Source organism: Rhopalosiphum padi, chromosome 3, assembly GCF_020882245.1.
Source record: "Rhopalosiphum padi isolate XX-2018 chromosome 3, ASM2088224v1, whole genome shotgun sequence".
NCBI lineage: Eukaryota > Metazoa > Arthropoda > Insecta > Hemiptera > Aphididae > Rhopalosiphum > Rhopalosiphum padi.
This window is the reverse complement of record NC_083599.1, coordinates 75,328,880-75,355,870: the sequence shown is the minus strand read 5'-3', so window position 1 is coordinate 75,355,870 and position 26,991 is coordinate 75,328,880. Positions and strand designations below refer to the sequence as shown.

The 26,991-nt window shown below is 35.6% G+C and overlaps 3 protein-coding genes across 3 annotated transcripts; all 3 read left to right on the top strand.

Moving 5' to 3' along the window:
* Nucleotides 1–9,153: 9,153 nt before the first annotated feature.
* On the top strand, nucleotides 9,154–9,789 carry LOC132925703 (protein FAM200A-like). Its single transcript, XM_060990074.1, has one exon. It carries the CDS (start codon nucleotides 9,154–9,156, stop codon nucleotides 9,787–9,789), a length of 636 nt encoding a protein of 211 aa, XP_060846057.1.
* Nucleotides 9,790–16,434: 6,645 nt separating this feature from the next.
* On the top strand, nucleotides 16,435–17,074 carry LOC132925701 (uncharacterized). Its single transcript, XM_060990070.1, has 2 exons — nucleotides 16,435–16,605; nucleotides 16,679–17,074. The coding sequence occupies exons 1-2, from the start codon at nucleotides 16,480–16,482 to the stop codon at nucleotides 17,072–17,074; spliced, it is 522 nt and encodes a 173-aa protein (XP_060846053.1). The 5' UTR covers nucleotides 16,435–16,479.
* Nucleotides 17,075–18,316: 1,242 nt separating this feature from the next.
* On the top strand, nucleotides 18,317–20,050 carry LOC132923767 (uncharacterized). The gene is made up of 4 exons (XM_060987725.1): nucleotides 18,317–19,079; nucleotides 19,120–19,230; nucleotides 19,357–19,667; nucleotides 19,734–20,050. Exons 1-4 carry the CDS (start codon nucleotides 19,010–19,012, stop codon nucleotides 19,890–19,892), a joined length of 651 nt encoding a protein of 216 aa, XP_060843708.1. The 5' UTR covers nucleotides 18,317–19,009; the 3' UTR covers nucleotides 19,893–20,050.
* The last annotated feature ends 6,941 nt before the right edge of the window (nucleotides 20,051–26,991 follow it).

Genomic DNA, 26,991 nt, shown 5'->3' with positions numbered 1-26,991 from the left:
AATCGATTAATAAAATGACAAAAATTGAAATTTTTCAATATATTGAAGAATCAATTGATAAATTGTAAAGGTTTTACTTTTGTTCACTTTTCTGAAGGTTTTTTAAGTAGGGTAAGCTTACATGGATTAAAATACAATAAACTAATTGGTAAGAAAATAAGTACCGTCAATCGAGGTGACTTGGAACTGCGAGGTGAAATGAAACGATTCCGTTTTTCTTTAAACTTATCAGGTTATTTCTGAGATAAAATAATATAATTTAATTCTACCTCCATTAAAATTAAATTTACAATTGTTGTGATAATAAATGTTATTATCAACCATGTGTTTGGTCTTATCATAACCTCCAAAAAAAATAACCAAACATTTCGTATGATAATATCGATTTTATCATTGCTCTCAAGTGCTTCAAATCTCGGTGAATGAAGTCAAGTGTAAAGGTTTATATATTTTTTATACTTTAAAGGAGACTTTAAAAGAAGAATTTTGTAGTTGGATGTCTAAAAATATCTTTTTCCAATTTAATAGCTTAAGTTTTATTTTACAGAAAAAAATTGAAGGTGACTTGAAACACCCAAAATGCCCAACAAATACACGCGTATACAGGGTAGCCATAGATATATTAGATATTTTGAAATTTGAAAACGCCGGTGCGCGAGAACCAGCGCTCGGAGAGCGCTGCGGAAAACAGACGCAAGGTCGGGGCACCCGCCCCCACCCCCACGCGAAAGTTTTCCCCTCACCCCGTTTGCAAAATCACCCGCAACTCAGGCCCTGAAGGTCCCACTACCCCGGGACGTGGGCACAAGCCCCCCAGGCACTTTCCGGACGAGGTCCCCCCGACAGAAAATCCAAAAATCCCCCCCCATTTCACCCCCCCCCCCCTTTCATACGCGACCCCCGCTTTTACAGCCAACCAGCCATGCCGTCCTCCGTCCCAGACGACTGGGAAATGGACTCCACGATCGACCACAGCCCTCAGCACAAGAGGAAGCAAGCGAGCTCCCCGACCGCAGATACCTCGGTCAAGAAGAAGACGCCCAACACCGCTACATCGACAACAACCAAAACACCGACCACCTCAGCCTCCTGCAGTGCGCTCATCACAGCCACCAGAGCCACGGAATATGCCCGCGAGCTCGTCCAGAGCCTCGCGGACGAATTCTACTCCGAGGAGCTCATCGGCCCCTGCCTGTCGAAAGTCGCCAGAGCACTTGAACAGGTGTGCAACGCCCTGAAACTGCTTGACAAGGACCAACGCCCGCCACCGAGCCCAACACCAGCACGCCTGCCGCCAACGAACCGAAGACTCCCTCCAAGCCCGCCGAAAAAAACCGGCCAAACGGCCAACGGCAACGGACGTCGAAGGAAGACCAAAAAATCCAAGCTGGACCTAAGGACCCCCGCGGGCAACACCCCCGCGCAGGCCAAAACGGCTCCGCCTTCCGAGGCAACCTCACAACCCGGAAAAACCCAACCTGAAGAACCCGAAGAACCATTCACACTGGTGGCGAACACCAGGAGCAAGCCAAACGCTCACAGACCCCAGACGACCAGGAAAACCGCTGTGAGACCCGCAGCCGTCCTGATCAAGGTCGGCGAAGGACGAACCTACGCGGACACGCTCCGTCAAGTCAGGGGCACGCAAATCGACTTCGAAGGCCTTGGAACCCACGTGACCTCCATGAGGAAAACCCTCAAAGGCGACCTGCTCGTCGAGCTCACCAAGGGCGCCAAGGCCACTGCAGCCACCGCAGCCATCCGGGACAAACTGGCCGAGAGCATCGAGGGTTCCACGGTCACCAGGCTCCGGCACACTGCCGAGATTGAAATCACCGACCTCGACGAGGTCACCACCATAGAAGAGGTTCTCGCCGCCATCATCAAGAGCGCGCCGGACGACCAACCCCTCTCGGCCGACGACGTGAAGATAACCGGCCTGTGGGCCACTCGGGACAGCCGCCAAATGGCCACCGCCAACGTTCCAATCTCTGTTAGCCAGAGGCTGACATCCGTCCGCGTCGGCTGGACTCAGAGCCGGGTCCGTCCGCGCAGACCGGAGCCTGCGAAATGCTACCGGTGCCACGGCTTCGGCCACGGCACGCGGCAGTGCACTGGGCCTGACCTCTCCCACGCGTGCAGGAGATGCGGCCTCACCGGGCACACTCAGGCCACCTGCGGAGAGGCCGATCACTGCGTCGCTTGTGACCGCATGAAGGCCCCGCGCGTACCCCACAAGCCCGGCTCCGGCGCCTGTGCGGCACGAAGGAAAGCCATCTCCGAGTTGAACGCCCACATCAACCGAAAATGACTTACGTCCTACAGATAAACCTACAACGGAACGCCACGGCCCAGAGCCTCCTCCAACAGACGTCGGCCCAGACGGGAGCCCACGTCCTCGCCGTCTCGGAACCCAACTGGCACCCCGCCGACGACGATAGGTGGGTCCGCAGCGACGACGGCACCTACGCCGTCGCCCTGACTGCGGCAGCCGACTTCGTCGTCGAGACACACGGCGCTGGTCGCGGATACGCCTGGATACAGGGACGGGGCCTGAGGCTCTACAGCTGTTACAACTCTCGGAATGACACCGCCGATAACTTCGCCGCCTTCCTCGATGACGTCCAACGGTCCGCCAGCGACTGCGACCGCCAGACTCACCTAGTCATCTGCGGCGATTTCAACGCCTGGTCGCAAGAGTGGGGCTCGCGCCGAAACGACCGGAGGGGCGAGCAGCTCGCCGACCTCGCCGCCAGCCTCGGGATGACCGTCGAAAATACGGGCAACACGGCCACTTACCGGAGGATCAACGCCGAGTCGATCATCGATATAACGTTCTCCCGCCTCGCGGCGTCCTGGAAAACGTCGAGTCCGCCAACGACCACAGATACGTCCACTTTTCCATACACCCGTCGCCGAACGTCGACGAAGATGAAACCTACCGCAACCGCCCCGCCGGCTGGTCGTACCGGAAGCTGGACCCCGCCGCGCTCGCAGCGCACCTGGCGAACACCGCCCAACCCGTCGTCGACGACTCTACCACCGCGACACGGGCAGCCGGACCAGCTGATCGAATACTTAGAAGCGGCCTGCGACGCCTGCATGCCTCCGAGGGCCACTCCGAGAGCGGGCAGAAGATCTGCCCACTGGTGGTCCAACGACCTGGCGGTTCTCCGACGATCCACGATTAAGGCGCGAAGAGCCGCTCAACGGTCCGCCCGGAGGCGCGACCCAAGGGAGCTGACGAACGCCCACCGCGCGGCCTACGCTGAAACGCGGAAAGCCCTACGCGACGCCGTCCGTGCGGCGCAGGCGAACAGCTGGACCGAACTCTGCCGCGCCGTCGACGACGACCCATGGGGCCTGCCTTACAGGGTCGTTACAAAAAAGATTTCCCGGAAACGCCCGGGCGTTGAAGCACGCGGCAGAGAAGACGCCATCGCCGACCACCTATTCCCGGATCCACCGGCCACCGACTGGACTACCGAGCCCCGCCCGATCGACGACCCTGCCGCTCTCGCGACTCCACCGTTCACCGCGCTAGAGCTGCGCGAGGCGTGCCTCCGACTCCCGGCGGGCAAAGTCACCGGACCTGACGGCATCCCGAACGAGGTACTACTCCGTGTCTCGAGAGTTGCGCCACAAGTATTCCTCGACGCCTTCAACCGGTGCCTCACGGAGGACACATTCCCCGAGCGATGGAAGATATCAAGACTCGTCCTCCTCCGGAAGGGCCCGGACAAACCCGTGCTCTCCCCATCCAGCTTCAGACCACTATGCATGCTAAACTCAACGGCCAAGCTGCTAGAGCGCCTTCTGCTGATCAGGCTAAACCACCACCTCGACTCGACTGGCCAACGGTCTGACAATCAGTACGGATTCCGCCACGGGCGATCAACCGAGGACGCCATCAAGCGGGTCATCTCCGCGCCCGAGGAGCCGCCGCAGGCGCTACCCAACACCGCGACCTCTGCGTGGCGGTGTCTCTGGACGTGAGCAATGCGTTTAACACCGTTCCTTGGCCGCGCATAGACGCCGCCCTCAGGCGGACAAAGGTCCCTCCGTATATAAACCGGATTAATAAAAAAACGCAAATGGTCTAAACCAGCATAAACACGAGCTACATCACTTCCTAATAAAACACAGTATCCACATAGCACTTATCACAGAAACCCATCTTACTAAAGCACTACAACTAAAACTTCCTGGGTATTCAATTTATCGTGCTGATCACCCAGATGGCTCGGCTCACGTAGGCTCAGCCATAATCATTTTGGAAAAATTCTCCACAAAACTCTCACCGATCGCACTTGGTCACAAATCTCTTCCATCGGGCCGACATACTGGCCTACCCACACCAACAGGCACCCAGATATCCTAGACTTCTTCATACACTCGACCCCTAGCAACTTGTCTCTCTCTATATTTAATATCACTGACCTTTCCTCTGACCATTCTCCGGTAAAACTAGTTATTGACGGTGGAATAAATCAAGCTCCAAAACGACCTTCACTAACTACAGGCCCAATCAACTGGGCCCAGTACAAAAACTACTTACAAATAAATACAAAATTAGGCATACCTCTTAAAACCGCGCAAGATCTTGATCAAGCCTCATCAGCTTTTGTCGAAATGATCCAATCAGCGGCCAAACAGGCCTGCCACTCAAAAAACAATAACTCTACAGTATCACCCACTATTTTGGACAAATACCCTCTCCCGGACCATATCAAAGCACTTATTAGGCAAAAAAGAAAAGCTCGCGCCAAATGGCAAATTAAAGGCTACCCTAATGACAAGTGGACTTTTAATAACCTAATAAACAAACTTAAAAGACAACTTCAAAATCATAAAAATCAAACTTACGATACTTTCATTTCTAACTTAGATCCATCAAATGGATCGCTTTAGAAAGCTACTAAAAGAATCCTCAACCACATTGAACCCACCCCTCCACTCCGCCACCCCGGCAATTCAAAAATCATGGACGACGCTGAAAAAGCCCATGTCTTTGTTGAGCACCTGGCTACAGTATTCATGATACCCAAACAAGTTCACAGCACTCCTCCAGAGTGCATGACTTTCTAGACAGCCCACTACCACGTTCAATGCCAGCAAACTCCACTACCCCAAATGAAGTATTAACCCATATAAAACGCTTAAAAAACGGGAAAGCACCTGGCTACGACCTCATTACAGTACCATTCTTAAAACAGCTACCGCATGATTAATAGTTCTATTATTATATATATTTAACTCTATATTTCGCCTTTCCTACATGCCACCCATCTGGAAACATGCCCAAATAATACTTATTCACAAACCAGGCAAACCTCCTGAAACTCCTTCCTCCTACCATCCTAAAAGCCTCCTTCCAGTTCTAGGGAAACTATTTGAAAAACTACTTCTGAAAAGAATTTTAAAAATTGTCACAGACAACAAAATTATCCCTGACTTTCAATTTGGTTTCAAAAAAATCACTCCACGGTCCATCAGCTGCACAGAGTCGTTGACCACATATCGCTAGCACTCGAGAGCAAACAAGTTTGCTTTGGAATCTTCCTCGATATTGCATAGGCTTTTGACCGTGTTTGGCATCCAGGCCTTCTTGTCAAACTTAAATCCTTCTTACCCGCTCCCTACTACCTACTAATAAAATCTTACCTAAACCAAAGAACATTCGTCACAAAAATCAACAGTGTCCTTTCCCAACCTCAAATAGCGACAGCAGGCAGCGATATAGCCCCTTTCCACTTCAATGTTTTTACCAGTGATTTACCTTTAAATCCAAACACTCTACTAGGTACATTTGCGGACGACACAGCTATTCTCGCTATCGACAACGATCCTATCCAAGCCACTCAAAAACTCCAAAACCACTTATCTGAGCTAAACATTTGGTTTCACAACTGGAAAATCAACGTAAACCCAGCTAAATCCCCTTAAGTCACCTTCACCCTACGCTCCTTGGAATGCCCTGCAACGTTTATCGATAATACACCGTTTATTTTTTTGTAAAAAGTATTTCACCAGTTTCGACGATCAACCTTTGAGGTATAAATTACACGGCGAGGAGGCGCTCGCGCAGCATCATCTGGTGTGCAGTACGCACAAACCAATCTTACCCGTAATGCCGGCAGAGGGGACAACGCTCGAGTTCGACGTGCTACGCAAAACACAACGCTTACCGTTCGTTTTGTACGCCGATTTCGAGGCCTTCCTGCCGAAAACAACGCAGCACTACGGGGTGAATACCTCCGCGCTGCACTCGCATCACCCGATGAGTTACGGATTTTTGGTAGTAGTTGCGGACGGTGTACCGGCGGAGCTGCTCGAACAGTTTGGTATCGCGCGGACTCCGACTGTTTATCGCGGTTCCGAGTCCGCCGACGATGTCGCCAAACGATTTGTGCTGGCCGTCACCGACGTGGCTGACAGAATATGTAAATTGCTCAAGACGACCAACGTGCCGATAGTAATGTCTGTTGAGGATGTGCGTGTGCATGGAGTCAAGACCGCGTGCGACTTGTGTGCGAAAACGTTTACCTCGAGTAACCACAAAGTCGCACATCACGATCACCTGTCAGGTCGTTTTCTTAAAACTGTGTAACGCGTGCAACCTCGCATTACGAACGCCGAAATTCGTTCCGTGCTTTTTACACAATCTGTCGAATTACGACGCGCATTTCATTGTGACCGAGTTGGGATATGATACCAACACGATATCGGTGATACCTAATAGCGAGGAAAAGTATATTTCGTTTTCGAAATATATCAACAACGAGTTCGCTATTAGGTTTATCGATACGTGTCGGTTCATGGCGTCGAGTTTGGCCGACTTGGCGCGGAACCTTACGACCGCAGACTTTTGCAAGTTTCACGAAGTCGCAAAAGTGTTCACCCCGACGGAGATGCCACTGGTGACGCGCAAAGGTGTTTTCCCGTATGAGTACACGGATTCCTACGCAAAATTACGCGAGACGACGCTACCTGCAAAGAAGGAGTTCTACAGTGCGTTGACCGAGACGCACGTGAGCGATATCGATTACGAACATGCGACCATGGTATGGAATCGCTTTGGTTGCCGGACTCTCGGCGATTACAGCGATTTATACCTCGAAATCGACGTACTGCTCAGCGCCGACGTGTTTGAAAATTTCCGCGACATATGCATGTCGACGTACCAGCTGGACCCCGCGTATACACGGCGCCCGGGTTCAGTTTCGACTGTATGCTGAAATTCACGTCGGTCAAATTAGAACTCTTCACCGATTACGAGCAAATATTATTTTTCGAGCTTGGAATCCGAGGTGGGTTTGTACAGGCGAGCGGGCGTCACGCCAAGGCCAACAACCCGAAAACGCCCGGATACAAAGCCGACGAACCGAATACGTGGCTCGTATATCAAGATTGTAATTATATATAATAATAATAATAATAGTAATATATGATCGTTAATTAATTAATTTTTTCTCGAAAGGCAATAACCTTTACGGATGAGCCATGAGCGGATATATGCCGTACGGTGGTTTTTCGTGGTACGTGGGGAATCTGGACGTTGCGTTAACTCAGCTCGAGTGGATGTCGGATACGGATGACGTAGTCAGAGAGTAGAGAGTCTACGAAGTTGACATTTCGTACCCGCGTCATCTGCACGACAAACACAACGATATGAAGTTCTTACCGCACGCTAGTATTCCGAGCGGCTAATTTTTTTACATATTATATATGTATATATTTTTAATTTTCTTAATATTATTTGATTTTAGAGAACTGATAATGGCATTATTGAACCAGTCGAGATAAATGATAATTCATCATTCTTAACACCAAAATCGAAAAAACTAAAGACTTCATCAACTGTGGCTCAACAAAACGAATTGTTATCCTTGGCATGTGGTTATTTAGCTAAAGACAATAACCAAGGTAGTGATTTAGACATAGCAAAAGTGTGGGCTAGTAAACTCAAAACTTTGGATTCAAATCAAAAACTATTTGCAGAAAAAGCTATAAATGACATTTTGTTTGAGGCTCAACTTGGGACATTGAATAGAAATTCAGTTCACATTAACCCACAAAGTACTACTGGAAATTTTAGTCGTTCAACAACACCATTAACATGGACGAATCATTCTACAAGTGCATCGGCAGAAAATGTAATATCACTTTCCGAAAATTTATCAACATATTTTACAAGTTTTAATGAACAAGCCTATCAATAATAATTTGTGTATAATTACTAAATCATTATAACTATGTACAAATGATATTGTAAAAACTAATAAAATGTGCTGTTTATATCATTAAAATAATTATTTATTATAAAGCATTAATAGGTATAATTTTATTAACCTGAATGCGATCCTTAAGAACAATAATTATAGCTTTGCAAGTCTCCATCACGATTTCACTTATGGTTGTTGGCGCGATGACTGCAGAATATTTCAAGTCTTCAAACGATCTCCCAGTTGCAAGGTATCTCAGAGTAAGAGCCAGTCTTTGATTTGGAGGAATACTTTCCCTCATATTAGTATCTTTCTTAATAATAAGTGGTTCTACCATGCTTAGTAATTTATTATAGATGTCAATGTTCATTCGAAAATAATTCTGGTAGTCTTTTGGGTCGGAAAGCTGGATTTCTTTTAACAGATTTAAATGACAATACTTCTTACGTTTGCTAATCCAGTCTTTTACCCATCGCTTCCTATTAGTTATCCGTTTACTTGGAATAGAAAACGTTAAAATAATTGCTATGCACGCTTTACGACGATTTTCGTCCATTATAAGAAAATTATTGTTTTTCAAATAAAAAATTATTTTATTAATTTTTTATTATTACTTTAATTTAACCTACTGACCAAACGAACACCCGAACAATGTAAATACAGATCAATACTGTGAATTGACACTAATTTTTACTGACCGTTATACTGACCGTTTGAGGAGTACACTGTCAGTAATGTAAATACTGTCAGTAATATTGATCGTGTGAGGGCCGCTTTAGGTGGCTTTCCAAAGGAAAATGTTTGTGTCGTTTTTTTTGCATTATTTGACTCTATCATTGAATTTCTCGATAAAATTGATCCTGTCTTAAAAGAAAATTTGAAGCAACGAAAAATTGAGATTGGGTACCTCACAGATATTTTTGAAAAAATGAATGAAGTCAATTTGAAGCTTCAAGGGAATAAGATGAACTTTATTAAAGCCAAAGGAATAATTTCCTCATTCATTTTTAAATTAGATCTTTACAGAACAAACATAAATCGTCAAGAACTGATTCAGTTTCCGAATCTCAAGTCATGTTCAGACGCAAATGGTTTAATTCCAGAAGACAAAATTCTAATTTTCACTGATCATATTTTGCAGCTCAAAAAAGACATGAAATCAAGATTTCAAGATCTACTTGAGTTACAAATCTGTAATTGGATTTTAGATCCATTTTCGTTTGAATCTGTGGAAGATCTCGAACTTCATTTACAAATGGAATTTATCGATCTTAAACACGACTGTGAGGCACAACTTGTTTTTAAGCAGGTCGGTTACGAGCTTGCCTGGATCAAGCTTAAAGACACTTATCCACAACTATGGCAACAAGTTAAATCGTTGCTTCTCTCTTTACCGTCAACGTATCTAGTTGAAAAAGGATTCAGCGTTGTTGTCCAGCTTTTGACGAAACAAAGAAATCGGTTGGACATTTGCAACAAAGGTGATCTACGTTTAGCTTTGACCAATATCAAACCAGACATCGTTAAATTAGCAGCTACTCATCAGGCTCAAGGCAGTCATTGATAGGTATAATTTGTATATTTTATAATTTTTTTTTTATGGTTCAGTAAATCTTTTTGTATAGTAAATTATTAAATTGTTTTGTTAAGGGGTGTAAAATATAATCATAACAATCTAAAAATAAGAGTTTTTACTTTAATAGTTTAATTAATAATGTAATAATATACTGATGAATAAATAAATATACAAATATATATATATTTATAAGAAGAAAATTTGATTTTGCACGAGGGGGCGTTAGCAATTAGTTATTACGATAAAGGGGGCGCTGAACTAAAAAAGGTTAAGAACCACTGAGCTATAGTATCATTCAATTCCGGTGATGAATATATTCGTATGATTCACAAAAATATAACAAAGCAAAGCCCAGGTATTTATAAAAATTATAAAAAATATTAATTGAATTCATAGTTCATACAAATTATATACAAGTTATAAAGTACCTATGTACTTAAATATACAATATATTTTAATTAATCTATAGAAAAAAATATAAATGATTTAGATACATTATATAAATAAAAATTTAAATCTAAATAAAATTTAATTTTGACTACTTATTTGGTAACTTTTGCTACGTTTTAAGGACTACTAATTGTGAACAAAATTTATATTTTATCAAAAGGCCCGGATGAAAATTATGGACTTGCAGAACCACTCGATGATTGTATGTCTGATGAAGAATTTGAAATTAAAAATCACAACATATTTTATCGATTACACTTTCTGAGTCATTTAGAAAATCGTTGGAAATAGAAACTAGGAATCAAGCTAATAACTAAAAGTGGTTTGAAGAAAGACGAAAGCGCTTGAGAGCCTCCAATTTTGGAAAAATATGTAAGATGCGACCTCACACATCATGCAAAATAATGGTACATAATATAATTTATGGAAATGTGACTACCAACGCAACCGAATATGGTAAAATTACTGAACAAATAGCCATAAAAACCCTCACAGAAATTATTAAAAAACCAATAACAAAATGTGGATTGTTTGTCCACAGAGTGGTTCCTTACCTAGCAGCGACTCCGGGTAACAATTTTTATATTTTATTAAATTTTATATAAAAACATAGAAAGGATGTTGTTAATGTTAGAAAACTATTTAGTATATATAGCAGCGTTTTTAAAGCATAATATAACATTATATATATATAATATTGAATAATTACAAATAAATATAATACAAAAATTAATAGAACCATGGTTCACCAGTAACTACTTATTTTTATTAGAATAATAAATAATATTTATAATATTTATTTAAAGAACATTAATTCGTAGTTTTAAGAGTGCACTCGATTTGATGCCGTCCAATCTAGCTGAATTTAAGATTGTTATTAGGGCCGACAGAAAACCACAAGCAGAGCATCGTGGTCGATATAATACTCCTCAAACTGATGAAGTAGCCATATTAATTGTCGGCCAAGAATTTTCAAAGAGAGATATTGTATTAAGAGCTCGAGATGATACATTAACACGCGTAAGTGAAATTCATCGTTCGTACGAATATAGATTAATAGAAAATGATCTTCTGAAAATATCTGGAAAGAAGCTGTCTGATTTTAACATGGAATCACCGTTACGAACTGATGATAATGATAATAATTTTCTTAGAGATAGGGCTTATATTGCAGAAACTTCTTATGATTATGATATACTTTCAAATTACATCTAGAAGAATGAGCCGAAGTTAACAAACGATCAGCAAGTTGTTTATAATACTATTTTACAAAGCGTATTGCAAGATACTGGAGAATTGATAACAAACGAGTACCCCTTCGAATTTAAACGTGTCCAATTTCCAGTTAAACTTTGTTTTGCTATGTCAATTAATAAGGCACAAGGACAGACAATGAAAGTTGCAGGAATTGACATCAGCGATCCATGCTTCACTCACGAACAATTTTATGTTGCCTGCTCCCGTGTAAGCTCAGAAAAAAACTTATACATTTATGCCCCTGGTGAAAAAACTAATAATATAGTTTATAAAGAAATATTGGTTAATCGGTAGTTATGTAGTATTTTTCCAAAATAATAAAAATTACTTTTCAAAAAACGTAGTTTCGAATCGAATCGAATTGTATCGAATCTTTTATACTAATGGGCAAAGGCACTAAACGTAAAACGACCTTACTACTAAAACTAAACGATTGTCGATTTCCGATTTGAAATGCCAGTCCCACCACAATGTTCCCGGCTCCTATAGCGCGAGCCTCGAGATTGGTAACATTGTAAACGGCGTCACTTCGAAGCATAGATAATAATGATATGGATAGGCCATAACATAGAGTAATATTTATATTCTATGGGCCACAACGGTCTTATCAGCGATCATGAAGAGGGACGATTGAGGGCTTGAGGCCAAATAAGTATACCTATGTCGACTATACTACTGTTACTCTGTTCATCTGTTCACTGATGACTGTTCGTCTTTTCATCTACGGGTCTACGTGCGTTCTGCGGTTCTGCCTTCTGGCGTCCACGTGATATTGACTTTCGTGTTTGTCACTTTGTCAGTGTGATTTACAATGTCGTCAAGAAAAAGCATTCTTTGGAATTTTTATGATAAATCCACTGACGGTGGCGTATGCAAATTATGTAAATGCGCCGTTAAAACCAGTGGCAACACAACAAACCTAAAAAATCATATAAAACGGAAACATCCATCTGTTAATATCGACAGCATAACAAAGGTGCCCCGAAATTCTATGTCTTCAAGTATTGATGTAAGCGAAACAAATGTTGATGAGCCAGCAGAGACCAATTTTGATGTTTTGGCAAATCAAATTGTCGATACTGTAAGTTTAATTAACTAATAATTACTTAGATAAATCATAACTAACTAATCATAACCCGGTTTGGTAGGATGGAGGAAATCCAAATTAAATCTTTGTTTAACAGGTACTTTTGTAGTCATTGAACTAAATCAATCACACACTGCCGAGTACATATCCAGAGAAATATCAAATTGTTTAAATAGATGGAGTGTTGACAAATCAAAAATTGTAGGAATTACTAGCGATAATGGGGCAAACATGGTGAAAGCAGCTAAAGAATTATTTGGTGTTGAAAAACACATTCCATGTTTTGCACACACAATCAATCTTGTGGTTGAAAACGTAATAAAAAACACTGATTCGTTATTAAATCTCTTATCAAAAGTGCGAGAAGTTGTAAAATATTTCAAACGCAGTACACATGCTAGTGATCAGCTTAGGAAAAGGCAAATTGACGAAGGTAAACATTATTTTAATGAACATTTATATTATTAGTTTACATTATGATTATCCTAATTTTTATGTAACATTAATTTTAGGAAAAAGGAAGGGAATTGCAAAAAACTAATTTTAGACGTCAGCACGCGTTGGAACAGTGTATATTACATGGTGCATTTCCTAACCGTAAAATCTTAAAAGACCAATTGTTTAAAATATTTACGCCACGTCGCCATTTATGATTTTGCTCTTGTGCGATGTTCACGTCTTCAACTCAGGAATTCGTGCTACTGCTAGCCAAAGGTAAAAATTTTTTTTTAATAATTCCATAATCCATACATAACCAATCTTACGTATATTATATAATTTAATTTCATATTCCGAAGCAGAATATTTTTCGGAGTAGTTCGATAAATAAAAATACAATTTTAGACAAATAATTTATGAGTTTGGCTCTTGTTAGGTCACTTACAGAATTCGGTTCAATAATCTGGGCTCAAAATTGTACTGATAAATTGGTTGAGAATGTTCAGTATAAATTCCTCAAGTCTATAGTGTTTCGTTTAAACTTACCCATTTCTAGAGAATCATCTTCATTAATAGCTAATTCTATTTATATTCAGCCTTGTGAGGTTAGGCATAAGTTATCTGACATCCTATTTGTATATGATCTTCTAAATAATTATATTGATTGTCCTGATTTATTAAGGGGATTGGAAGCGTTGATTTTCTGTCTTTGTCTTACACACGTGGAACATAGGAAAAATAGCTATACGCGCCTGACAAAAATTAAGGTACTTCTAGTTGTTCGATTTAAAATATGTAAATATGATTGAATTGGTATACAAGTTTACTTTGCATCGGTCGAAGCAATTTTTCGATTGTTTTATTGTTTCACAAATTGGTGATAACAAATTGATATGATAATGATAAAATGATAACAAAACGTAACAAATTGGGGAACAATTGCAGTTTAGCACCCCCTCGCCATTTCGAATTTTTTTTATCGAAACTTATGTAACTCATCGAGTTAAGAACGATGGTGCAATCAGAAATTGTCGCTCTCACTTAGTTTCGAAGTAATGGCCTTCCGAAATTTGCGATTTTACGTTTATATGCATGCGCACAACACTACTATAATGCCGCGCGGAGGACCATTTTTGTTATTTTTTTTGTACTTACGTATTCTAACCCGTTTAAAAGGACGCCATACCCGCATGTGTTGTCTCTGTCTTACTAACGTACATCATAACAAATTTTCTTTCAGTAGAATACATTTTGTGACGTTAGCTTTAATATTAGAGTAAATTTACCTATTATAAAATCTAAAGGTAAGAATATTATCTAAACAATGACATATGCTTTTAATGATATTATCATTTTAAAGTGAGTTATGAACAGTTTAAATTTGTTATATTTTACATAGCTTTAACTCACTTTAAAATAATAATATCATTAAAAGCATATGCCATTGTTTAGATAATCAGGGATGGGCAAATTATCAAAAAAAAAGTAATTAATTATTAATTACAAGTTACCTAATTAAAATATCAGTAATTAATTACTAGGGACCAGATTTATATGCACAAAAATCCTCAAAATATGCTTCAAATAATGCTGTAATAAGAGCCTGATTTAATAAAATTAGGGCCAAGTGCACAATTTTTTTAGGGGCTCTCAAGTCAAAAAAATGTTCTAGAAAAATTCTACATTAAGGGGGGAAATATTAATAATAATAAAAAAATATTTATATGTTAAAAGTGTTAAATACCAAAATACCTATCTCTAAACTCATAAAATATTTGTACATTATTTCATGTACTATAAATATAATTTAGTTACTGGGTCTAGTAAATTAAGGACAATGTTATACTAATTAAATAACATAACAAAACTATACTATAATAAAATATTAAAAATAAGGATTTTATTATATAAATTTTAATTTTAATTAATTAATTTCAGTCTTTGATAAAATTATAAAAATGGAAAATAACAAGCTCAGCTTTTGAAAAGAGAACCAATGTATTTTAATGTAATTTTTAGTTTGTTACTCATAAATTGTTTTTAATTGTTAATTTGGTGACAATAAATATTATTATTATTATTATTATTATAACTTATTAATTTAACAATTTATTCTATATAATTAAAATTAAATAAAAAATGACCAATTTCTATTTACATTTTATTATAAAAGAATTTAAATTAGTTATTAGGTATCAAATATTTCTGGTGTTCAAACAATTATCTATTATTATTATTTTAATATTTTGTGACTTATTAGCACTGGGGTATGGAATGACAAAAATAATCAAAATTAAACAGACAATTTAATGATAAGAATAAATTAAAGTCTGAACATTGACAGTTGGTATTAAATTTTAGAAAATACATTATTGTATAAAATTTAAAAAAAATAATTTTCTACAACTTACAGAGCCCGGGGGCCCTCAGGAATTGGGGGCCAAGTGCAAGTGCTCCATCTGCAAAGTTCTAAAGTTAAAGAAAGTTGACGTGATGTTGTTGGTTGACGTTTTTGAAAACTTTCGAAATTTATGTTTGAAGACGTATGGGGTGGATCCAAATTATTATTATACTGCGCCAGGAATGTCGTTCGACTGCATGCTCAAATATACAGAGGTTGAGCTGGAACTTTTGTCGGATTATGATAAAATTATGATGTTCGAACAAGGTATATTTATTTATTTATTTTCATAAAAAAAAAAAAATATATTATTAACTTTTTATTTATAGGCATACGGGGAGGATTGACTCAGGCGGTGAAACGGTATGCAAAGGCTAATAATATTATGATTCCTGAATACGACCCAACAAAACCTGATTCATGGATAGTATACTTGGACGCAACTAATCTTTATGTATATATTGTTATTTGTTTTAAGTGATACATTATATTTATTTTACAGTTATGGTTGGGCAATGAAACGGTGAAGCGGGGTTAATATTGGATAAGGTAATAATTGTATTTATTGTTTATTATTTAATTATTAATTTATTTGTTTTATAGGTGCATACAATTTTAAAATTTAATCAAACATTTTTCACCTGCCGAATTTATATTTGCTATTGTTATTTAAAAAAAAAAAAAAAATATTCACATTGCGATAATACAGGTGACTGGATGCATGGCGTAGGCGATCAAATTTCTACAATACTTATAAAATTGACCCTCAGTGATTATTTCCAATTGTCATTTTGAAGTCGCCTCACAGTAAAACATATCATATATTGAAAGGGCTCTTTATTTAAAATTTAGGCGCCATGAACATTTTACCACGCTGTCAAAGCCGTTCTTCGGCAGGTATTTTTTACCATAATACTGCTATAAGGTCTCCGAGACATTATTTCAATTTTAATAATATTCAAAGTGAGAAATATTCGTCCAGTAAAAGTAAGTATTTTATTCTGTTTTATTTCTCATTTCGTATTTAAACATTAATTTATTTCAGATGTCCAATGATAATTCTTCTCCGATTTTTTCCCCAAACATGGAACTCTCACCTGTACCAGATTATGCGTATGAGGTACAGCACGATCATCAACAGGGTGAAATGATTAATATGTTTAATTTTGAGGTATGTAGAAATATAATAAGTTTATATATTTTTTTTTTTCATAACAAAATAAAATATATTATAATTATTTCAGACTCAATCCGGGGATAGCGGTTATAACACGCAACGATATGGGATTTTCTCCCCGTTGTCTCATATGGAAATAGAACCGCAATACGTCATCGGACTATATGATGATGATGAGCCGTTGCCAGTTATTCTATCACCTGATTTGGTAGAGTTTTTTTTACAACCTGGTGGCGAACATAGCTCGAAACCACAACAGAATATTTTGCAACAATATTTTCTGTCGCCGGATATGTTTGGGCCGTCTCAACAATATAACATTTCAATCACGGCTCCGGGACAGAATAGCGAGTCAGAAGGGGAAATTTCCCAAAGTATATTGGCCCCCCAGCGTAACCGTAGGAAATTACGTCCTAAAGAATCAGACGAAGAAACCTGGTTTAATGACAGTAGTATTAAATAGCCGATTCAGAAACCGCAACCCGCCGCAACCGCAACCCGCCGCCACCGCAACCGCATCCTGCCGCCGACGCACGATCGCGTTACTGCGCGACTTGTATTTTTGTTATCATATACGTATGCATACAACCAATTATCATTTGTTATCAGTTATCACATGTTATCAGTTATAATTTTTTATCACATGGTATAATATACGTGCGTGATATATATTTAATCAGTTATCACGTGTTATCAAACATTATATTTTTTAATATTAATTATTTTAATATATATATATCACTGACGTATTTACAATAAGAGACATTTATCTGTGTTCAAATAAATATCAATAAATTGAAAGACACTTTCGAAGTACAATAAGATACATTTCCTACCATTAGTAGGTACATTATGATAATGAAAAAGCCGATCATTTCGATATAATTTTAATCACTGACAATGAAAAAAACCACTATGTTTATATTTCAAATTTTTCACGTCTTATCCGCTCGCAAACTACTTTACATGGTCATTCGATATATTATTGTAAACGGTGCTTCACATCATTCGATGACCAAAGTCTAAAATATAAGTTAAGCGGACAGCTAGCTCTCCAACAGCATAAACTTATTTGCGGGTCACATAAGCCCATTCTGCCAATAATGCCCGAAATCGGTACAAAGCTCGAATTCAATGCATGGAAAAACGCACAACGGCATCCATTTACTAATTACGCTGATTTCGAAGCGCTACTAGTAAAAGCTAATGAACATAAGGGGGAACATACAACTATAACACATAGACATAAACCTATGAGCTATGGATTTTGTGAAGATTATAAAAAAATTTTACTCAATTGTAATCAACAACTAATTTTAAATCGTTCGTCAGCTCTCTAACAGTTTAAATATTTTTATTATCATAATCATTTTTTTTCCAGTGTGACTGTTGTATTTTAAAAAAAATTTTAAAAAATGTTTAAGTGTATTAATTGTTCGTCTACGTTTTCACGTAAATACTCATTAAATAGACATATGAAAAAACATAAAGGGATTATTTTCAACTGCGATAAGTGTTCGGCTACCTTTACCTATAAAACGCACTTGTCGCGTCATATGAAACAAATTCACGGTATTTATTAAGCCAATTTTTTAATAACTCTATTGTAATAATATTTTAATAACTTTTATTTTACTTTTTCTATAATCATTTTCATTATTTTTCTATAATTATTTTCAATATTTTATAAGGTGTTTGCCCACAACCGAGAAATAATCACTCTGCCCACCCCGAAGTTGGAAAAGAACAAACGGACGATTTTTGGTTCAACGATGGAAATGAAGATTTTTTCGTTGAAGCCGACGATGATTTAAACTCCCCACGTATGTATTATTTTTTTATCTGTGTTATTTTTAGTTTGTTCATTTTTTTTATTTTTTCTAGAAGATAACTTCGAAAGACGTTCCGGTGGAGCTGCTAGAGCGCTTCGATATTCCTCAGTCGCCAATAATCTATCGTGGGTCTGAATCACATTCGTCAGTCGCCAAATATTTTATTCAAACGTTGGTTAAAATTTCTTTGAATATTGCAAAGCTTATGACGACCAATGTTCTGATCAAAATGACCGAGGGTGATCGACGAGTGCACGACGGTGCACCCATTGCAATCTGTGTAGTACAGTGTTTACGGTACGAAACCATAAGACTGCTGACCACTGTCATTTGTCAGGTAAATATCGTCAAACACTGTGCAATACATGTAATTTAAAGCTGCAGATGCCTAGTTTTGTCCCATGCTTTTTTCATAACTTGACAAGTTATGATTCACATTTAATCGTGAAAGAGCTGGGATATGATACGAATACGATCACTGTGATACCTAATAGTGAAGAAAAATGTATTTCATTTTCTAAATATATATCGAACGACATTACTATTTGATTCGTCGTTTTGATTGTATGTTGAAATACACTGGAATGAAATTAGAGCTCTTAAGTGACTATGAAATGTTACTAATGTTTGAGAAAGGTAAGTTTAAAAGTTTTGATATTGATTTTTATTGTTATAGGCATTCGTGGAGGATTGGTTCAAGCTAGCAAGAGATATGCTAAAGCCAACAATAAAAAAATGCTTGAATTTGATTCTTCAAAACCTAAATCGTCGATTATATATCAAGATGGTAATATAAATTAAAAATAATATTTTTTTTCTTTAGGTAATAATTAATTACGAAATTAGTTAATATATACCCTACATCAGATATTAGTTATATTTTCATAAAAAAAAATATTTTTTTTTTCTGTAGCTAATAATTTGTACGGTTGGGCTATGAGCCAATATATGCCCTACGGAGGGTTTAAATGGGTTGACCCGTCGTTGGAAGGACTTGATGAGCTTACTGATACTTCGGATATAGGGCGAGTATACGAAGTTGATATAGCTTATCCAAAGGATCTCCACGACAAACACAATGATTTGCCGTTTCTTCCAGAAAACTTGATTCCAACAGGTTCTGTCGAATATAAATTGATGGCAACGTTGGATCATAAAAAAAAGTATATAATTCACTATAAAAATTTGAAGCAAGCTATCGCCAACGGGTTGATTGTAGAAAAGGTGAAATTTTTTTTAATTATTTATTTTATGTTTCCATGATTGTAATTTTTATCGGAATTATTTTAGGTTCATAGGGTAATCGAATTTCGAAAATCACCATGGCTTGCAAAATATATTGAATTAAATACCGAAATGAGGAAACGAGCAACCAACGAATTTGAAAAGGACTTCTATAAGCTTATGAATAATTCCATTTTCGGTAGGAATTCATTAATTAATATATAATTAAATATAATAACTAAATATTATTATAGGTAAAACAATGGAGTCAATGCGTATCGTTTATCGTTCAAGTGGGCAATATTGGCAAAGCACGTTTCAACGGGTACTTCGAAATATGTCGGGGAAAATTTTTTATCTGAAGAATATCGTTATAATTTTTCGGGTTAGATTTCCCAACCCCATAAGAGATAAGACTTTCGAAAAAAATAACCCCGACGTTTCGGTAAATGTTTACGGGTTGATAAAGGTTGTGAAAGAACATTTGAAATACCCCGTAGATAAAGTGATACCGTTGAAAGTGAGTGATGAAGAAAAATCTATCCACTTTGATTTATTATTGATGACCGATAATGAAAATTTGCATTATTGTTTCATCTCTAATTTTTCAAGACTTGTGAGCGCCCAGCGGACAGCCCATGCCCACAGAGTGTTGTGCTGCAAAAGGTGTTTTACAGGTTTCGATTTGATTCCCCGAAAAACAAAATTAAGTGGACAAGAAGAGCCAATCAACACAAATTGATTTGTGGCCCACACAAACCAATTTTACCGGAAATGCCTGAAAAAAGTACTATGTTGGGGTTTGAAGGGTGGCGTAATACACAACGTCATCCGTTTGTGTTTTACGCCGATTTCGAAGCTATACTATCAAAGTGTCATGAAAAGAAGGGTGAAAACACTTATGCGATTCATTCGCATGAGCCAATGAGTTATGGGATTTCGGTAGAAACTTCGAAAGACGTTCCGGTGGGCGTCTTATTAGCGAGTTCTGTGCATTGAAGGCAAAGTCATACGCTTATGTTATAGCTAGAGATGAAATAATCAAGGCTAAAGGGGTCCGAGGACATGTGGTTAAAAATCATATGTCTTTTGAAGACCATAAAGTGTGTCTATTTTCTACTGATGAGGGTGATCACGACCCCTACAGAGAAAATATTATTATTTTTATTATTATTATTTTCTTATTTACAATAAGGGAATAAGTTATAGGTAGTTATCATAGAATCATTATAATAATGATTGCTTTAGTAATTATTACTTGTATTTATAAAAGGCAATAAAGTATATCCTACATATTATTGTAGTGTAATACTGGTAAATAATACTGTTATTCTAGTTAATTTATTTTTTTTATATATTTACATAGATATGTTTCCACATGATGACATACAAACTTTGGATACTCAGTGTGATGATGATGAAATATTTGAAATGGATATTGAACCAGTTCAATCGCCTACTACATCAGATATACAACCAATTACTTGTACTCAAAGAACAAAAAAAAACTTAAAGTAAAAACTAAACCAAAAGCAAGAGGTAGATTGACTACAACAAATTTCAAATGGAGAAGAGGACCATTTCAACCCAAAGTTCATCAGTTTGACCCAAGTGTAAGTGGTATAAAAAAATTGAGTTTGATCTCAATGAAAATTCACCGATTATTGATTTTTTTTAATCATTTTTTACACCATCACTGTTGGGTAAAGTAGCATTTGAAACAAATCGCTATTGTTGATAAAGAAAACATACGTAACGGGAACTTTAAGGCAGAATCGTAAAAATAATCCTATAGATGTCATAAGACAAAAATTAAAAAGAGGCGAAAGTATTTGTAGGTATACGAGTGATGGTATTTGTGTCGTCAAATGTTAGGACAAACGCGACGTTTTAATGATTAGTACCGAATTTCCTCATGAAATGATTGAAATTTATACAAAAAAAGAAGTTAAAAAAAAGCCCATTTCCGTAAAAAATTACAACGAAAACATGTCAGGTATAGATAGGCAAGACCAAATGTCCTCGTATTATCCATTTGAGAGAAAAACTCTAAGATGGGAAAGAGATCAACCAAGCAAAACTTGATGATATTAATTCAATAATGCATCTCATACCTGCTGATGCTCAAGAATTTTATACACATTTTACAGGAAATGGTATCATTGTAGAAGATGTTAATGGTTTCAATGAGAATTTAGATTTTGACATAGAAACTAATAATATTGATTAATAATACTTTTTTTTAAATTTTGAATTACACTATTTAACTATTTAATTATTATAACTCAAAGACTGAGATATATTAAATGCTGTTAAGTTTAAAATTATTATTATGTTATTAAAAAAGGTTGTTGTACCTATTTGATTTTGTTTTAATAGATTTTTTTTTAATTTTGTATGTAGTTACACATACCTATTGTTTTTTTAATGATATTACTCAGACTGAGATAAATTAAATGCTGTTAAGTTTATAATTATTATTTTTATGATACTAAAAAAGGTTGTTGTATTTGTTTTTGTTTTAAGACTTTTTATTAATTTTGTTGTTACACATATTGTTTTTTAATGAAATAACTCAAAGACTGAGATAAACGTTACTATTTAAGTTTAAGAAATTATGTTTGATGAATAAAATTGTTAACTACCAAAGTTAGTCACATAAGTGTATTTTATTAAAGATTAAAAAATATGTTATAGCATACATTGAAAACAACCAACCATACCACATTTTTACATTTATCACAAGACAACCAACCACAAATATTAAAATAATAGTGAGTATTGATTGTATTAGGAATATATTAGTAAGTCATTAAAATAATAAATACATTCAATTAATAAGATATTTTGGTTTTAAATCATATGAGCTGTAAACAAATTTAAAAAATATATTTTTCTAAAACATCAATTATATCCATATAGAACATTAGTGGGATGGTTGCTTTCTGTATAACGCCATTCATTTGATGTACCTGTTTGATTTGTTCAATTAGATTTTATTTCTAAGCTTAATAATCTTATTCTCATGTAGTATTTTTCCACGGTCGTACTGTCCATTGTAACGGATACCCCTCCCATTTTGGCAAAAATGAGTAAAAGTGTCTCAACTTTTTTTATTGGATTTACAATATCCTAAAGATTAGGTATTTTGATTTAAATATTTTATTTTTTTTACTATTTCATTATTTGGCACTGAAAGGATTTAGTAGGAACACTAGGAACTAGATTTAATTTGTATTATCCGTAATAGATGTATACAGATATTGTCATACAGAAATAATTTTTAAAGTTTTTGTTTCTTAAAAATTATAATTTTATTAATTAAGTCATGATCTCATTTAACAGAATCGGTTCTATTAAAATATGTGTAATACGATCCACTAAAATATAAAAATCAAAATTTACAAACATTCAATCATTCTATGCAATATTTGATAGAAAATTAATTATATATACACTTAGTATTTAGTTTTGAATGAAATATATCATGAAATATTCTAATATATTTCCACCTAATTACAAATTGTACAACACTGTTTTTTATCACCTTAATATATATATATATATATGATACATAAATAAATAAGGTATAAGTGATAAAATTACTAAATCACTGTAATTAAATTATTATTATTATTGTTATTAATTGTCCACTTAACTGAGTATTGAGGTACTTTACCACACTTGTTTGTACAAAAAAAATTTTCTACACTGGTCACAATATATGGACCGTGATTATTTATGACAAATTATGTTTATAATTATTTTTCACCACAAAAGATGTAACTTACAAAACACTATGTAACAACAGTGGTTCTATTAACATACAAACAAAAACACTAAGAACTTACAGATCACAATGTCATGCCAGAGGTTCTTATTGTGTACATACTTGTCAATTTTGAACTCTATGATCAAAAACATACAAAATAATAAAGCATAACACCAATGCTATTCATTTTATTGATGTGTGGATGTATTACTTACATAAACAAGAGATCTATCGATCTATCTTGTAAATTAACTATTTTTTTTCAAAGTTTTCACTTTGTCCAAGTAAATACATCTGTAGTAGCAATTCTTGTAGCAATTCAAATACAATAGTAAGAACCTTTTATACAACAGTTAAAAGTGGATATTCAACACAGAATCAATATAAATAATTATTTTGTGTAGTATAAATATATTTTGACTTCATATTAGGTAAGTGTATGATGAATGATTAGTACAAACAAATTCTAAGTGTATAACAATCAATTTTAAATTAAATAAACAATGTTAACATTTCAAAACTCAATACAAATTTAAAGCTTTTGTATGACACATAAAACAGATCATTTGACTAACATACTTATTAAAAAATTGAAGTTATCTTATCACTATAAGGTTTTATAATTTAAACTTGTAATTATTATTTCTATATGACTAACTACTTTTAAGTTGGTATTAAAAACAATTAGCTCGTCTTAAATAAATACATGTTTTATCATCGGTTATATATTTTAACATTCTTATTAAAACAAATAACAAATTGGGACAAATATTTCAAGGACGAATTCATTAATTGAAATATCAATTATGATTTGTTAACTTACTAGGGTTTCAAAATTACTCCTAAATCATAACTTTAATGGCTAATATCCAAAAATAAGTTGTTAGAACTTTTCACATGTCATAGCTTATACAGTTTCAATTTATTAATTGTATTTACTGATAATTGGGCGATCAATGTCAGGGCATAAGTATGTGATAATACATATTCATTAACAAAACTCAAAAATAATTTAAGAAAACAAATATGCAATATGTAAACAAATGTATAACTAAGTCCTTTGTTAATATTTTTAGGCCAATAACTATCATGTAATAAATTATTATAAATTAAAAAAGGATCCCAGCATTTTATAAAAATGTAAATGCTATCAGTTAATTAAACAAACAGCAACACTATTCAGTAAATATTTAAATGATATTACACACTAATACACGACAACATAAACACATAGATTTAGTAATTTAAGCAATAGCCAACATGATCAATGGTGAGTTTAATAAAGTCGATTATTGCATTTACGCTGAGTTATCTGTTAAATCGAGTAGATCCAAAATTTGGTAATGCAATATTTATCTTCAACAATAATAATTATCCTTAAGTCTAATGTATTTTAATATTCAATAAATAATATAATAATATGACTGCATTTAAATACTTTTTATTTATAATATATTTAACATCTTACATTAATATACTATATTAAATTAGTTTATTTTTTGATTTACTTGTGCTGTTATTTTAAATAATCCTGTGTTTTTATTTTCATAATATCATGTTTCCTGTAAAGACTGATCCACGCTACAACTTACCTATCTTTAAATATAAATTAATACCTAGTTTAGCAATGAAGTAAAATAAGGGGTATAATTGCAAGGTCAATGCAAATTAATATTATTTACCATTAAATATTGTTTAAATAATAATTTTTACAAAAATGATTATTTATTAATAATAATTTATAAATTAATAATTTTACAAACAGTAATACCTCACATATTTAACAGAAATTCCACATATCTAGATTACTGGTAGAGCAAATCAAGTATTTAAATTTAATCGTGTACATAAAAAAATGAATGGTTTATTTATACATATAATGTTCAAAAAAAATATAAATTGTTTTAAATGCAAACATAAAGAATGTAGTCAATGTGTAACAATAATTATTCTGTTTTTTGTCTCTCATGAAAAGTACAAAAAATTTATTTGCGAGGTAGATATTGTCATTAGTGCAACAAAATTGACTTGCAATAATTTTGTTTTGTGAATTCTTTAAAAATAATTATAGGTAGGTATTATAGGTATATCTATTTAATAATTAAAATGTAAAAAAATTTTATCATAATATTATTTACACGTTATCAATTTTGTCGACAAGTTCAAAAATGAAATAAAGTTAAAAAGTTATTGTCATCAGCTTGAAACTATTACGAATTAAGATGCATAAACATTATTTAACAAAAATCCAAAAAAAACTTACCGGTCCGTTCGTCCTTGTTCAGGGTTTCGCAAATATCGAAACGATCCGGGTCTTGCCGTGGATAAATGGAAATACGTGTAATTAAAAAAAATGAATCGTCTGTCGTCATAGACATATTATGATATGGACTGCTAGTAGAGAGAGAAGTCAATAGTTAACATCAATAGAAAGAGACAAGACATAACTTAGGTATCATGGAAGATATGATATAATTTCATGGAGTCAAAAACACAGTTATCAATTTAAAATGGTTTTATCATAGACAAATAAATAATAATAATTATTATTTATAAATATTTGTATTCATTTATTTCATTTTATATATTTATTATTTTTCATTTTATATTAAGTCGAAGTAGAAAAAATGGTTTTCAAATGTTCATTAAAAACTTGCAGAGAAAGCACTCAAAAAACAGAAAACCTAAAAATGCATGGGTAAGTATTTATTTTAAAATTATTTACTAGGTATTTATCAAATAAAGTATATAAGATACAGTACCTACTTGATATTCTTAATTAAGAATCCACATAAAAAGTGTGAAAAATTTAATTTATACAACCTGTTTTTTACAGTATTCCTAGATATTAAATTTAAATATTTTTACAAATTGTAATGCGACAATTACATTTTGTAAAAATATAAACAATATATTTGACTTTTTAAACACTAGGAACTTCTTAAGTAAGTCACAGTACAAAAAACCTTTGAAACGAGGAAAACAAAATTGACATATTTAATTTTATTGATGACTCCATTAAATACTTGCATTCATTACACTGTGAAATTGGTAAAGATAGTACAAAAACAATAATTCCTGTCATCAAATCCACTCGAAAAACTGGGTTCATTGGATTAATAATTTCATTACAAAGCATCAAAAATATGTTTATTGATACAGTTATAACAAAGGAATTAGATTTTTTATTAACGTATAAAATGAGCCAAGATCACCTTGAAATGTTTTTTCTCTGCAATCCGTTCAAGAGGAGGTTTCAACAATAATCCCACTGCTTTACAATTTGAAAGTTCTTTTAAAAGACTATTAGTTCATACAGAAATAATGACATCATCTGGTGCAAATTGTATGGTGATGGATATGACAAAGATTTTGTGGGTCAGTAGTAGCACCTCAAAACCTGTTGAAAATTCCAATATTTATTTAGATATGCTATGTGCAGAAATAGAAGATGACGATATTCATTTCAATACAAACCAATTTAATGTTTTACAACAAGTCGTTGAAGATATTGTGGAGTATATAGCAGGGTTCATTGTCCGGAAACTTTCA